Below are 13,348 nucleotides of genomic sequence, written 5' to 3' on the forward strand. Positions count from 1 at the left end.
CTCCCTGTTTTAAGGAAGAAAATGGATGATGATAAGCATCATACAGTACCCCAAAACATTTGCATTAAAGAAGAAAATTGGCAGAAGCACCCATTCAAGTGTAAAAACTAGAACTTCTTTTAATGGTCTTGCTCCCTGTTATATCTTTCTTTTTTTCCTTCTTCTCCCTCTTCCCTTTAACTTTACTCAAGCCTTGTCTATTTTGAAAGACAGAATAAACAGAAACATTATATTACAAGAACTACCATGAAAGTGATTCATACACTTTGGATTATTAATTCATATTCACCTTTCAATGGCAAACATGTTTTATCTTCTCTTTTGCAGTATGTCCCAATGGAGTCAAGTTCAGCAACTGGAAATAAAGTTTTTGGAGCAGGTAGACCAGTTCTATGATGATAACTTCCCTATGGAAATCCGGCACCTACTAGCACAATGGATAGAAAGCCAAGATTGGTAGGATTCCGTTTATTCCCTCTCATATCATTACAGTCATGACCAATTCTTTCATTAGCTGGCAGATTTTAGGGTGCTCATTTGCAAACTGTGCAGGCCTTTGCACCCCAAGATCAGTATTCACTAGTAATGAATTTAGCCCATTGAACCATCAAAGTTAAATTTAAGGACTATCTGGAGGTGAGGTTTTATTTGAACTTAATCCTGAACAAAATCCGGTAAAAATGGTCTAGCAAATTAATGGCATTACAGGTTGTTCATAGAAAAAAAAAAACCAACCAAATGCAAGTTAGTTTTCAATGGAAATGTTAAATATTTACCTCTCACAGCATAAAATTCCTCACTGGTCTGAAACTGCACTGAAAGCTGGATATATAATCTTGGGGAACAAGGCAGCCATTCGCAGGAACTGTTCTCTAGAAGGTGAATTTATGCACAGATTTGCATCAAATTCACTGGATAGTTATTTTGAGAAAATTCTGAACTACATGTCAAAACAAAGCTTGTATTAGTCGTGCCAGAAAGAGGCATCTTAATTTTTCATGCTAAATCCACAAGACTATTGGAGGACTGTTGCAAAAAAAGAAGAAAAATCTGGAAAGGAATATAATCTTTCCTTACTGTTTATAGCTCAGTGTTTATGGGGCTGTAGAAACATGGGAAACATTAAAAGCTCCTTTTCAACAGATTTAGCATGCATATCTCAAAACCAGACATCTGCCATTTGTGGAACAAGGAGAGAGAATATCCCAAGGACAAGGATGCCATGCAGTCCAAAGTGTATCTTCCTCTATTTTGCTCACTAATGTTATTGCCTTTCATGTTCCCTAAACAGCAGAACCAGTAAAGCCTGATTCTGTTTGTGTTTGTGTCCTTTGTCCCCTACACACCCTTCGCCAATAGCTTCAGAGTCTTCCTGTATCCTCAAATAGTTTGGCCGGGCGAAGGCTCATCTGGTGCCTGGTGTGAAGATGTATATCTGCTGACTGGCCATCTGGCTGTTGCCTCCTGCAGCAAGTTATTACTGCCATTTTCCTCAGCGGAGGCACTAATTTGGATTCCTCTCTTCTACCAGCCTGCCAGTTTTACATGAAATTTGTAAGAACATACTATCTTTTGGACCTCAAGCCCAGTGTCAACTTTGAAATGGTATCTGTGTGACTGGCAGAGTGAGAGGGACAGCATGCGTAAGCCCCATGTCCTCTGAGAAGTGAGCTAAAAATGTTTATGTATTCACAGGACCAGAAACTAGAAAACCCTGCTTGTCTCCCCTCTGGCTGACTCCATAGGCTGTGCTAAGGACATCCTCACCCTGTCTTTATAGCTTTGTATCTACATGAATATAAATAAAAAGACCATAAAATCAATTATTTACAAACCTCTAACTATATGCAAGTCACCATGTATTTAAAGCCTTTTTTTCCCTGTCTAGATTTCTGAATAGATTACAGTTTTCTGTACAGATAGATTGACACTCAGTGACATTTTAAACATGCATGGTTCTCATTTATTGATTCTTTAGGGAGGCTGCATCCAACAACGAAGCAATGGCAACGATCCTGTTACAGAATTTGCTGATACAAGTGGATGAGCAGCTGGACCGGGTTTCACAGGAGAAGAATCTTCTCTTAATACACAACCTGAAAAGAATCAGGAAGCTGCTGCAGGTGGGTCGTTACTGCAGATGACAAATTGCACACTGATTTCTAAAGGCAATGCCCAACCTTTGTCAAACAGTTTGTTCCTGTGCACAGCTCAGAGCTGTCCTGATTGCTGTAGACTTCCAGCAGCTATGGGAAGACCAGGCCTTCAACAAGATAATTCAAAATAGTAATTCCACTGGCTGTTACTTTGTGGAACGATAATTCACATTTTAATGCGTGCTGTTCATTTGCAAGCGCTGCAGCTTCTTAGCTCTGTGTGTGCCTGTGTTTCACTGAGCTCTTAATAATGAGACTCTGCAGTGCTTATGGATGTTTGTGTTTATCACAAACGTAGTTACCACTTTTCAGACACATACAGATACTTAACTACGGAATAAAAATATGTAGTTGGGGCTTAAAGCAGCACCCTGAAAAAGAAACCCCAGTAAATCATTAGCATGTTTGCTGTTTTATGCTTAGCTGGGATTGTTTGTTATGAATAGCTTAAAGGATTTTCCATTAGGCTTCTGCAAAATGATATTTATTTTGATTGGCTGAATGCTTCTCTAATAATTGTTTATCTAAGGCAAGGATTCTCGGAGTTCCACTTCATTAGTCACCTACTTCCTGACATCTATCTGTCTTCAGCATAAAACAGATATGCATCTAAGCTTAATGAAAGTTTGGGGTTTTTTCTCTCCTTTGATAGTGTTTTCCATAAGTACTTAAATGACAATTACATTGCTTGCAAAATATTTTCTTTATTTGAGATATATATATATGTACTGGTCTGGAAAATCTTAGCATGACCTTACCAGTTATTTTGTTTTCTTTAGGGCTCTGTGTCTTTCTATTCTTTATCGCTAATGGAGGTCTTTTAAAAATGTGACAGTATTTCCATTGCATAACACTGGAAGAAAAAGTGGTAACAAGCAATCTGTCTCATGAAACTTTAAACTTGCTTTTGTTTCTTTTCTGGTTTGTGTAGCAGCCCTACCCATAATTTCAATACTGCTTGAACACCAAATTGACTTAACTACTTTAGGCGCTAACTGCAAAAAGGTTAATCCTGTTATTTCTGTCATGGTCTTGGCACACTTTACCACAGCAGGGCCAAGAGAGCTGTATCACCTTAGTAAAGGTATTCTCCCACAGCAGCATACCCATAGAAAGAACATTTCAAGGCACTGAAGCAGTTGCATTGGTGTATTCCTGGCTTAAAACATTGTGCATTTATGCTCATACCACCATAATGTGCACCAGCAGCAGGACTGGTATGTATTTACATACAGGCTCTACAAAACTAAGGTCTCTCACTGTCCCTTCTTCTCTTCACACCATTTATTTTATTCTAAAACTTTTAGTACATCTTAAGGTGGCAGCTCTGCACGCCCTGTGAAATTGGGCATAGCAAGGCAAGTAATCAGGCCTTGGGCACACACGCCGAAGTTTACATAATAGGCAGTGTGAAAACGGACAGAATGAGAACCATTTTCTTTAAGCCCTGGCATGTTTGGAAACTATATTATGGTGTGCTTCCCGCAGAGCATGAAGCAAAGGAGGCTTATTCCAGAAAAGCAAAAGAAGGGCAGTTTTTAGTAATTTCTGATTAAGTGGTTTCTCAGGTAGCAAGGATCTGAGTCCAGAACAAGCCAAAACACTCAGGCGTCCCCATCACAACTGTACATAACAGAGCTAGTCTTTTCGTTCTCTAGATAAAACAACAGAAAAGGTCCATATGGGGTATCCTAACCCGTCATTTCACTGATTGCTGGCTCTGGAAAGAAATGCCACACAAGTTGCAACATGCACCAAAGTGTTCTCTCTATCAATCACCTTGTAGCGCTGCAAAGCCCTGACTCAGCAAGCTTTCTCAAGCAGCAAGGTCTCTCTACTCCCTTGGGTTGCAAAGGTCTGTAGCTTTGCAGTCTAAAGCATGATGAACTCCTTGAGAGGATACGTGTTATGCTGGAATTATACCACTTGTTAAAAAGGATCTCAGTCTCGAGAGCAAAATAATACATCAGCTCTCTCCATCGCTAATAGTGTTGCCTTTCTCTACTGGATCAAGACAGCAGATAACCTGTATTTAGATAAAAAGCTAGTCCTTCACTTTCAAAGTACAGGTGTGAACCACTAGATGCTGAACAGCACTTTCACTATTAGAGCTTTTCATGATTTCTTATGACCTTTCACGCTATCACCCACAGTCTATTCTTATTTCCAAAATAATTTCTCTAAGCTGGAGAAGGACCAGATTCTTTTTTTAATGATTTTAGATAAGACAAATAGCTTAAACTGTGTCTCAAGAAATCTGTGACACAGGTATTTTGGACTTTTGTGTAAAATATCTTACAACTTCTAAATTTTAGAACATAGATGATAAATGCATTTTCAGCCAAAGTATGGGCTGTGTGTTCTATGAGGTGCACAGAAAGTCTCCTGAGCTTCAGCTGTTAAAATGATTGCTTTATTGGTTAGGGAAGTACATCAGGAAAAAAATGTTATGGTAGCTGTAATCAGCTGACATCCTATTCTTGTTATTAACTGTCAAATATAATTAATGGAATATGAACCGTATATGACATAATATGGACAGTAGCTGCTGTAATGTCAAACTTGGGTATGTAAATTATGTATTTTTCTTAATGCATCACTAAACGCATTCTATTGCTGAATATATGAGAAATTCGGAACTGGGCATTTGGCTCCCCACCCACAGCTGGATGCACTTGCCGATACCCAGCTCTTGCAATTGGAGCTAGTTTATGACGGTTTCATGAGACCACACCAGTAAAAGGTGAGTGATGCACACAGCACGGTGCCATGGTCCCTTTCGTCCCAACATGCCACCTAGAGAAAGGGAGACTGGCAGGGTGCGCTGTAAAACTAGTGAGATTTTTCACTGCCTTGGATGGAGGGAAGACCGACTTCCTAAGAAGGGAAGAAAGCTGCATTTGTGAACACCTTTTCCTTTCTGGTGGCTCTGTGAACAGTGTTGGTTTGATTTTCTCTGAAGGTTGGTTACCATGAGCCCACCTTTATCTCTGCTCTCTAGCGCAAGCACTTCTTTGAAATTTCACAGTTCACTCCTCTTCCTTCCCCTCTACACCACACACACAGACATACAGACACATGTACGGCGTGCACACACACTCACACACAAAGCTGTTCCACCTCAATACATGACCTGAGTGCAATATTTGCTCATTATTTTGAGCCCAATTGTGTTACTGTATTGAGTAATACTTGTCAAACTAGATAATGCTGGAAGCCAAGCATTTATCACTATTGCAGAGCTCTGGTATAGGTTCTTAAATACTATGACAGTAGCAATAATACAATAATTAAAACTGGAGAACACACAAAAGCCATTCAGACACAATCTGCAGTTCTTGACAAAAGGCAAAATGAGGGACTAATGTTTAATTAGAAATATAGCTAGATTAGTAAGAGCAGCCTTAGAAGAAGCAGCAATGCTCACTTTACAAATGGCTTGTGCAGCTGTTTGCTAGACAGCAAAGGATTCGTTAAAAACAAGATTCCTAATGCTGTTGTTGAATCTGGAGAGAATTATGCCTATGAGTTACCAGCACTACTGCCAAGGACACCTCATCTGAAAGATCTCCCTGGGATTAATTTCTGTTATAAAATAGAGAAAGCATTCTATTCTGAACTTCATCGGAAGCATCTTTACATAAACATCTTAGTTGCTGCATGAAAATAGTGATGGAAGTAGTGGAAGAAATGAGAACTTGCCTGCTCATAATTGCAATATAGCTTTGGGCAATTTTAGGTGTTGTCAAGGGCAAAGAGTAGAAGTCTTAGCAGGAAGACTGCTCTGCCTGGCATCCTTGCTTTTAGGCCACAGGGACCATCCCTATTCCCTCACCATTAGAGAATAACTATGGAACATGGCATTTCTGCTCAGGCTGCTGTTCATTTCCAAAATGACCTTGAGGCAAAAGAAACACTGATCAGGAGGCATGCAATTTTAGAAAGTTATAAGGACTTGAAAACGGTGCTGAGAAACTTAGCTGAGCAGCTGAGGTTACTGCTAGCTCTCAATTTGCTTCTCTATTTCTTGCTTTCATTGAAACATCACTTCTTGACATTAATCTGGTATAAATCAGGGCCAGCATTTTAGGTTAAAATCCTTCATATTTACTCCTTACATTACTATTGCTTCTCTAGTCAGTAAAATGGGTTCATTTTTATAGCAAGCAGCCTTTTGTTGCTGTGCTCTTCAGTGGGAGACAGTACAGCACAGTCACTTGCTAAGGTTAAATTCTCTGTCCATTCTCCTGCAGAACTCCTGCTCACCCCCAGCACTGATTCTGGAAAGGGATGGGGAAAGAAAATGTTTGGAGGCAGTGGGGGAAAAAGAGGGGAAATTGTATTTATGGTTCCTTCTCCTGCTTAAAAGCTAAATGGAGAAAAAGCAAAGCAGCTTAGTGCTGTGCAAGGCAATGGTTTGTGCTGCTGCCATGACAACAGAATGTGAAGGGCAAATGTTAAGCTTAAATGAGCTGCCTACCACTTCTAGGAGCCAAACCGCAGCTGCAACAGTCTGCACCACCTTAGCCCATGACCAGTTCCATCTTAGTTTTCAGAAGGAATGTTTTTAAATGACAGCTAGCCTGTTCCTGATGTAAGCTCCTGTGCAATACGGGAGAAGATTTAGCACTCAGGGACAACTGGTGAAATAAAGAGATACTCATATAAGATGGGGACTGTCCATCTTCCTGACTGACATGCCAAGATCTTTGGTTAGGGGAGAGCAGCCAGGCTGCAGCGTGCCAGGGGAGACTTGGAGTAGCTTGGGAATCAGGGATGGTCACCAGACCTCAGTGTCCCACCGCTCCATTTAGGATCGGTGCTGGTGGGTGATGGCCTGTTGGTCTCTGTGTAATCCAGGATGTTCATCTCAGGGATGTTCTCCTGCCTCACACCCCAAGCTGGAAATCTGGAGCACTCAGCAGGTACCTGCTATAGAAGGTGTAGCTCTGTGGGATGCAGCCTGGCCCGTGTGAGGGCTCAGGTGAGCTCGCAGGAGCTGAAGAGCCATGGGCTGTTCTGCACACCCCGATGGGCGCATGGCAACAACAGCAGGAAAAAGCAGAAATTCCCAGAATCGTCCTACTCATAATCGAAGCTGTCATTTATACTCTGGCCTCAAGATAGCTTTTGAAAGCAATCCCTTCTCATTAATGGCAACATGCATCAGTGTCACATCACTGTTTACGGTATTCAGGGGAAAATCTGATTACATAAATCTTCCTTTATAAAAATGAAATAACAGATTTCAGGAACAATAAGACAGGCTGCTCTGCTCATTTACTATTGAAGCCTGAGTTAATGAGTATACTGTGTGCTCTGGGGAACAATTTGCTGTAAATGATGTATATTCATGATATTCATTTAATACTCACAGAAGATTCTCAGGTATTGGTGAACTTTACACACTCACCAGCCCTGCTAGAACCTAGGATGAGGGGAGGCAGGGCAAGAGGGATTCTGCCTGAACGAGCAGGTCTGCATCCACACCATTAGCACCTCAGGGTGTGCTTACAAAGGGAGAGATCAGACAGAATCATCGGATTTACCAGTTATATCAAAACAAGCCTTTGGAAGCACTACAGTTAACACTATGAAGTTAGGAAATAATACTTTACTCATATTTCTTTCTCCTATACAGCCCTAACTTTTTTATGGAAAGATCTTGAATAGCATCTGAAAGTATCTTCTGTTATCTCAATCAGTGTATTTTAACATTATGGCACTTCTTTCTAGATAAAATTCACCCTGTTTTGAAGTAGTACAAACAAATAGCACCTTACTTTACACGATGCTATTTAAAACAACGACACAGTAGCGTGTTCTTATTTCTGTTTCAGGTTCCCAGTTATACTCCCCAGCTTGTTTCCACCTAAAATGAGAATGGAGCATCTTTGTGTTTCTCCAGACAGATCTAAAATAAACATATAAAGGTTTTTAGTTCAGGCGACTGTTTACACAAGTCACTGTACTGGAAAGGTACATGTATGAGGGATCCTAATATTTAAGTACATCAAATAAAAAGGACAAAATAGCATTAAATCTGAAACAGGACATTCCAATCAGTACTTCACAAACAATTCTAATAAGCACTGTGCTGAGAAACAGTTGAAAAGAATGGAAACATAACCATTGATGTTTAAGTTGCAGTTTCCCGTTAAAGCTTACAACAGGGTGAGAATGGAACAAAATAGAGAAAGTTTCTAATATACCACAGAAGATCCATTTCAAAATGTTATTTACACATCCTTAGTGCTCAGGTAACCTGCCAGATCAGCAAAACAACAAATTACAGTAAGAAATGTGTTGTGAACCAGTATGTCCCACTGCCTAATACAATTCAGATTGATTTTTTTATTGGCTTCTTGCCCCCAGTGAGTTTTCCAGTCCAACTATTAAAACTGTTAACAGAAACTTTTGGCCTACAAATGGGAAACCCCATACAGAAGTCTGTGCTAGAGCAGCTAGCTGTCTGCTGTTTGCCATCACAGGCTGGAAACTGCACATCAGCTAGTAAGGATTTGTAAAAATTATTGCTACACGACCAAAAAAGGTTACTTACTAAAAGCAAAATATTTTTGAGTTCCTAGTTATTATGTGAAGAACACAACTCTAACAGTTTATAAATATTTCAGTTTGGTTTTGTAGAACAAATAAGTGTTAACTTCGAAACAGAAGTAAAATTACAAGCAAACAAACTAAACAACCTCTCATGGGCTTTGTTCATTCTGGAGTATTAAGGGCCCAGTTGCAGTCAAATATCTGCCCGAGAGATTAGTTAACAATACCCAGCAATTTGTGTCCAAAAATGGAGTGGGAGGGGGGAATCAGTCCTCTGTCTCTCCTGCTGTTTTACACTTTTTGATAGGAAACACTCTACTTGTATTTATTCTGAAACAAATCTCACTTAAATAAGAAGCATCACTGCATTATTCATCCCCCCGGCAGCGCAGCTCTACTGTCTATCTGATGACAAGACCTACAGACATATATGTTCTGTAGCTGTGTCTCACCCTACCTTAGAAATCTGCTGTTTCTATAGACTATTCCCTGACTGGGTTTAGTGTCTGCTGGGAGGGACTCCGCAGTGGAATCTGGGGGCAAACTGGGAGATGGCAAAAAAGATCTGTGTCTTCACAGCTCAGTCGCTGTGCTTTTATAGCTTTGCCTATTGCAATTTGGTTGCACATGCCCTAAAGCAAAGGCAGGAACTTCTGGAAATTACACATTATATGATACCAAACCAGCAAAAGTACAACACTACAGACCTATGTGTTAGGACTTCCCCCACATCACAGGAGTTGTCTAAAGCAATGAGGTTGCCTTTAAGTTCGCTCACATATTTTGAGAGGAGGAAGGGGAAATCTAAAAATAAAAGTCAACAAGAGCAGTCTAAACAGATAGTGTCACAGGTACTTCCTCTTAAAGACCTAGATAAAACAGAGCCATCTTTCTAGTAGAAAAAGATTTTTTAGTAAGAGTACTACCTGCTCAAATACAGGACTTCAAAAAACTCCCAAGCACTTTACCTATATCAGGGTAACACAAGGACAGACTCTTTGTATTCTAGTACTGTCTTCATTGCACTTTTGGCCTGGATGCATAAACAAGGGTAGAAAACAAATCAAGGCAAAATGCTGTTTGTCATATTTGAAGATGAATATGAGAAATAAGTGTGGATGGTGGATGGTTGTCTTCTTACCCACTCTTTTCTTTGAGATACCCAACTATACCAAAGGGTTTTTTTTTTCTTTCAAAAATAAAATAATAGATAAAGGTTTTTTCTCTTCCCCCTCCCCCTTTTTTTTTAATTACATGAAAGATGAGATATCTGCTTATCTAGGAAGATGCTGAGTAAAACCAGCATATTGCAAGTGAGCAACAGGAATGGAAACGTGGGTTTGCTTGACTTTGTAATCCTGTTTCCTATTTCTCTGTGTCCCATCTCCCTTCTACCAGCTGCTTTAAATACTTGTTCAACTTAAACAAAAATACATCAACAGTCATACGAGTTAACAATTCCACGCCTCCAGGGGGAAATAGCCAAATTTTGAAGTACGTTTTCAGAATTAGAAAACACTAAAACCTACTCGAGTTCTTTTTAGGTCACCTTGAAAAAGTAGGAGATAACCTGGCAAACCCCTGACTTTCTAGAGGTTGTAGGACGTGCTTCTACATTACAAGCATCTTAACGTATCCCAAATAGTTCAAGCTGGTTTAAAATTTGGCTAAAGGGTCTAAACTCGGCACATTACAACATATACACTGTTTTTTGCAGAAATGCCTCTTCGTTGTTGTTCACGATCTAGTAAGATACTACTGCAACAGATGTCTCTGGGGCAGAGCGAGTGCATGCTGTGCGGTGGTACAGAGGTTTTCTCCCAAGGAAATACCATCAGCATTCAGAGAAAATTTTCAGCTGTTCAGAATGAAAGTTTAACTTCCCCATTTGCTTGAATTTAGCATCATGCTGGCGGTTATTGAGAAGCAGCCAGTCCAAATAAGAGCAGTTGTTGTTTGTTGTGAATCATGATATGAAAGACCTCATCAAAACTGAAGAGAGGAAAAAGAAATTTTCTAAGAACCACAGAATTACAGTAATGTTAGCAGATAAGACTAATGTTTCCAATTGAAACTTCAGATGAAAAGTGAATCCTCAATTTCTCTTTGTCGGTGTTTATCAAAACACAGTTATAAGTTTTCTGCCTAAATATGTAAACTTATTAATACAATTTTGTGTAACTACAGAATTCACACCCTTCCCTCCTTTCCTGGCTGTCAATGTTCTTGTTACATTAAGTTAGGATTCCTGCATCCCAAGCTTTTTTGTTGTTGTATTTCCTTTATTTTCCAACTTATACTACCTCTTTCAATGATAGGAAATAATTTCCAACTAGTAATTCAGAAGTGAAGGTCATCTTGAACAAATTCTGCCCTCAACCAAAGACAAAATGGAAGTGCAGAACAGCAGGAGTTAGCAGGGGATGGATAATTACCAAGCGTAATTACCTCTGAGAAGTATAAAACATGGGGGGAAGAAATTCACTATTATTCTTTTGACAGTCAAACACATTGGTTATTGTGACTTTTAGCAATTATTATTTAATAAGTTACTAATTGTAACTTACATTAAAATGTTACATTTTATTATTTATCAATTTTTATTGTTGAGTTGCAATCCAACTGCTAGATTACTGCAAATGAAGCTATCAGTGAGATCCACCATTATTCCAACCTGAGGGACTTCTGCTCCAGGAGTACAGGTGGCAGTTCTTTGTCAACCTGCTTGGTACCTGCTTAAGCTCAATCGTGCTGAACACGTCCTGCAACGGACAGGCACGAGTATGGGAACCACTATGGGCACAACTTGTTACTAGGGTTTTACGAGTTAGAAGAGAAATAAGAAAAAAACCAAGTGAATTTCCAATTCATCTCTTGATTCAGATGGTTTTCTTTTAGTGAAACAAAGAAAAAAAGAGAGACAGAGTTTTTGCATATGAATAGTATCAAGAAATGCTAGGAAAGTCCCAAATACCTGGCATGTTTTGTGGGGGATTTTAAAACATCACACTGTCAGAAGATTTTATTTAAGTGCCTCTTCTATATAAATGCATTTTCCAGCTCCAAGAGAGGATTTTTATTTCTTCTTGGCTTTAGTAAATAGCTTTGGTTTGACTCCTTCTTGTCACAGGGCAGAAACAAAAGGCAACCATCAGCCCTGTGAGTGCTTGAATTCTGTTGGGCAGTGGTAGGCCAGGACCAAATACTCCTTAAGCTTTGTAGCTTCAGATCGGCTATAGGAACTAGCACGTGGTATATAGTAGCCATCTGTGTGTAAATTGAGACCCTGGTTTACTTCCAAAAAAGAATAACAGCAACAAGCAGAAATGAACAGACATTAATTGAAGAATTAATATGCACATCCATGGATTTACACCAGATTTCTCACCGCAGCTTTCATCCCAAGCCTCATTAAAAAGGTGACTTTTTTTCCCCTCTAATCAAGGTGTGGACAGGTGAGACAGGCTGAGCAACATGACTGACTTCAGAAACAAGGCAGGCCTGTTCTCTCCTCTCCCAGCTAACCTCTGCTGACTTCACATGCTCTTAGTCCTCAACAACTGGCTGGCTTGCTAAGGAGCCAGGCACCAGACGGGCATGAAACAAGGGCTGGCACCACACAGCCAGGAGCACAACCATTCTTTGCAGCAGTTACTTTTCTCTGGCTGTTGCTGTTGGACCCTACCTTTACCTTACTTCCACATGAAGCTCCAGTCCACTCTTAATCTTTTTCAGGAAGAGCATAGCCATCCTCCCATGTTCCTGTATTCCCTTCCCAAAATTACATGCTGATATTACGCACTGACAGTTTAGGCATATGCTCAATAAAGCAGGCTACAGATATATTCTTGGACCTGAAGCTCAGTTGCGATGAAGAAAGTGTGCAGTGGGGACATAATTACTAGCCCTACAGCCAAGAAGCTGGCAGGGAGCATTGAGTAATAGCAGATCTTTGGCACTGTTTGACATGGAAATCAGCAGTGTATCCTTAATGTTAAAGCCCCCTCTCACCGCCCAGCAAGGAGGGCATGTTTAGGGTTTGGTCTGAGACTGCCTGTCTTGGTGCAGTATTGCTCACCACTTCTTTTTTCCAGAGAAAAGTCTTAAAATGATAGTCTAGTGCATCACTCCTGTCCCTCAGGGCAATTGAAACACATGATTGGTGGAGTAAAGCACCACCCTGAACCACTTTTAAAGAGATCAAAGGAAGCACAGCACTGGTCGCACTGTGGGGCATGTACTTTATTTGTCTTGAGAAAACTTCAGAAAACCTAGAAATGCTAGAAAGCTAAGTTTCGTTACTAACAATCCCACAGCAGTCAAAGCTTCTCTACAAGGGAACACTTTGTACATTAATTAGTTAGTTTTAAGAGTCCTATGTCTTTCACCTTAGTCTCTACCTGGAACCATGCTATAACCAACAGCATGGTACTTAAAACTATGCAGCTCGAACCAAGTCTCATCATTAAAATTACCATTTTTAATATAATATTTCTTTACCTTGTAATTGAAGTCAAAACATACTACGAAAAAGCCTTTCAGATTATTTAGATATCATACAAAAGCACCCAGGAAAAGATTCAGTTCTGTTTGTCTAGTAAAAAGTGTTAGAAATTCATGTTCACTGTCAT

At 39.9% G+C, this 13,348-nt stretch overlaps 1 protein-coding gene across 1 annotated transcript in view; it reads left to right on the top strand.

The window, feature by feature from the left end:
* The first annotated feature begins 324 nt into the window (after nt 1-324).
* STAT4 (signal transducer and activator of transcription 4) overlaps nt 325-13,348 on the top strand; it is a 38,595-nt gene continuing 25,571 nt past the window's right edge. The window contains exons 1-2 of the mRNA XM_010016829.1: nt 325-456; nt 1,979-2,123. Coding sequence (XP_010015131.1) covers nt 329-456; nt 1,979-2,123 — 273 coding nt within the window. The 5' untranslated portion in view covers nt 325-328. The remainder of the gene's footprint in view (nt 457-1,978; nt 2,124-13,348) is intronic.

Source organism: Nestor notabilis, unplaced genomic scaffold, assembly GCF_000696875.1.
Source record: "Nestor notabilis isolate BGI_N333 unplaced genomic scaffold, ASM69687v1 scaffold11146, whole genome shotgun sequence".
Taxonomy (NCBI): domain Eukaryota; kingdom Metazoa; phylum Chordata; class Aves; order Psittaciformes; family Psittacidae; genus Nestor; species Nestor notabilis.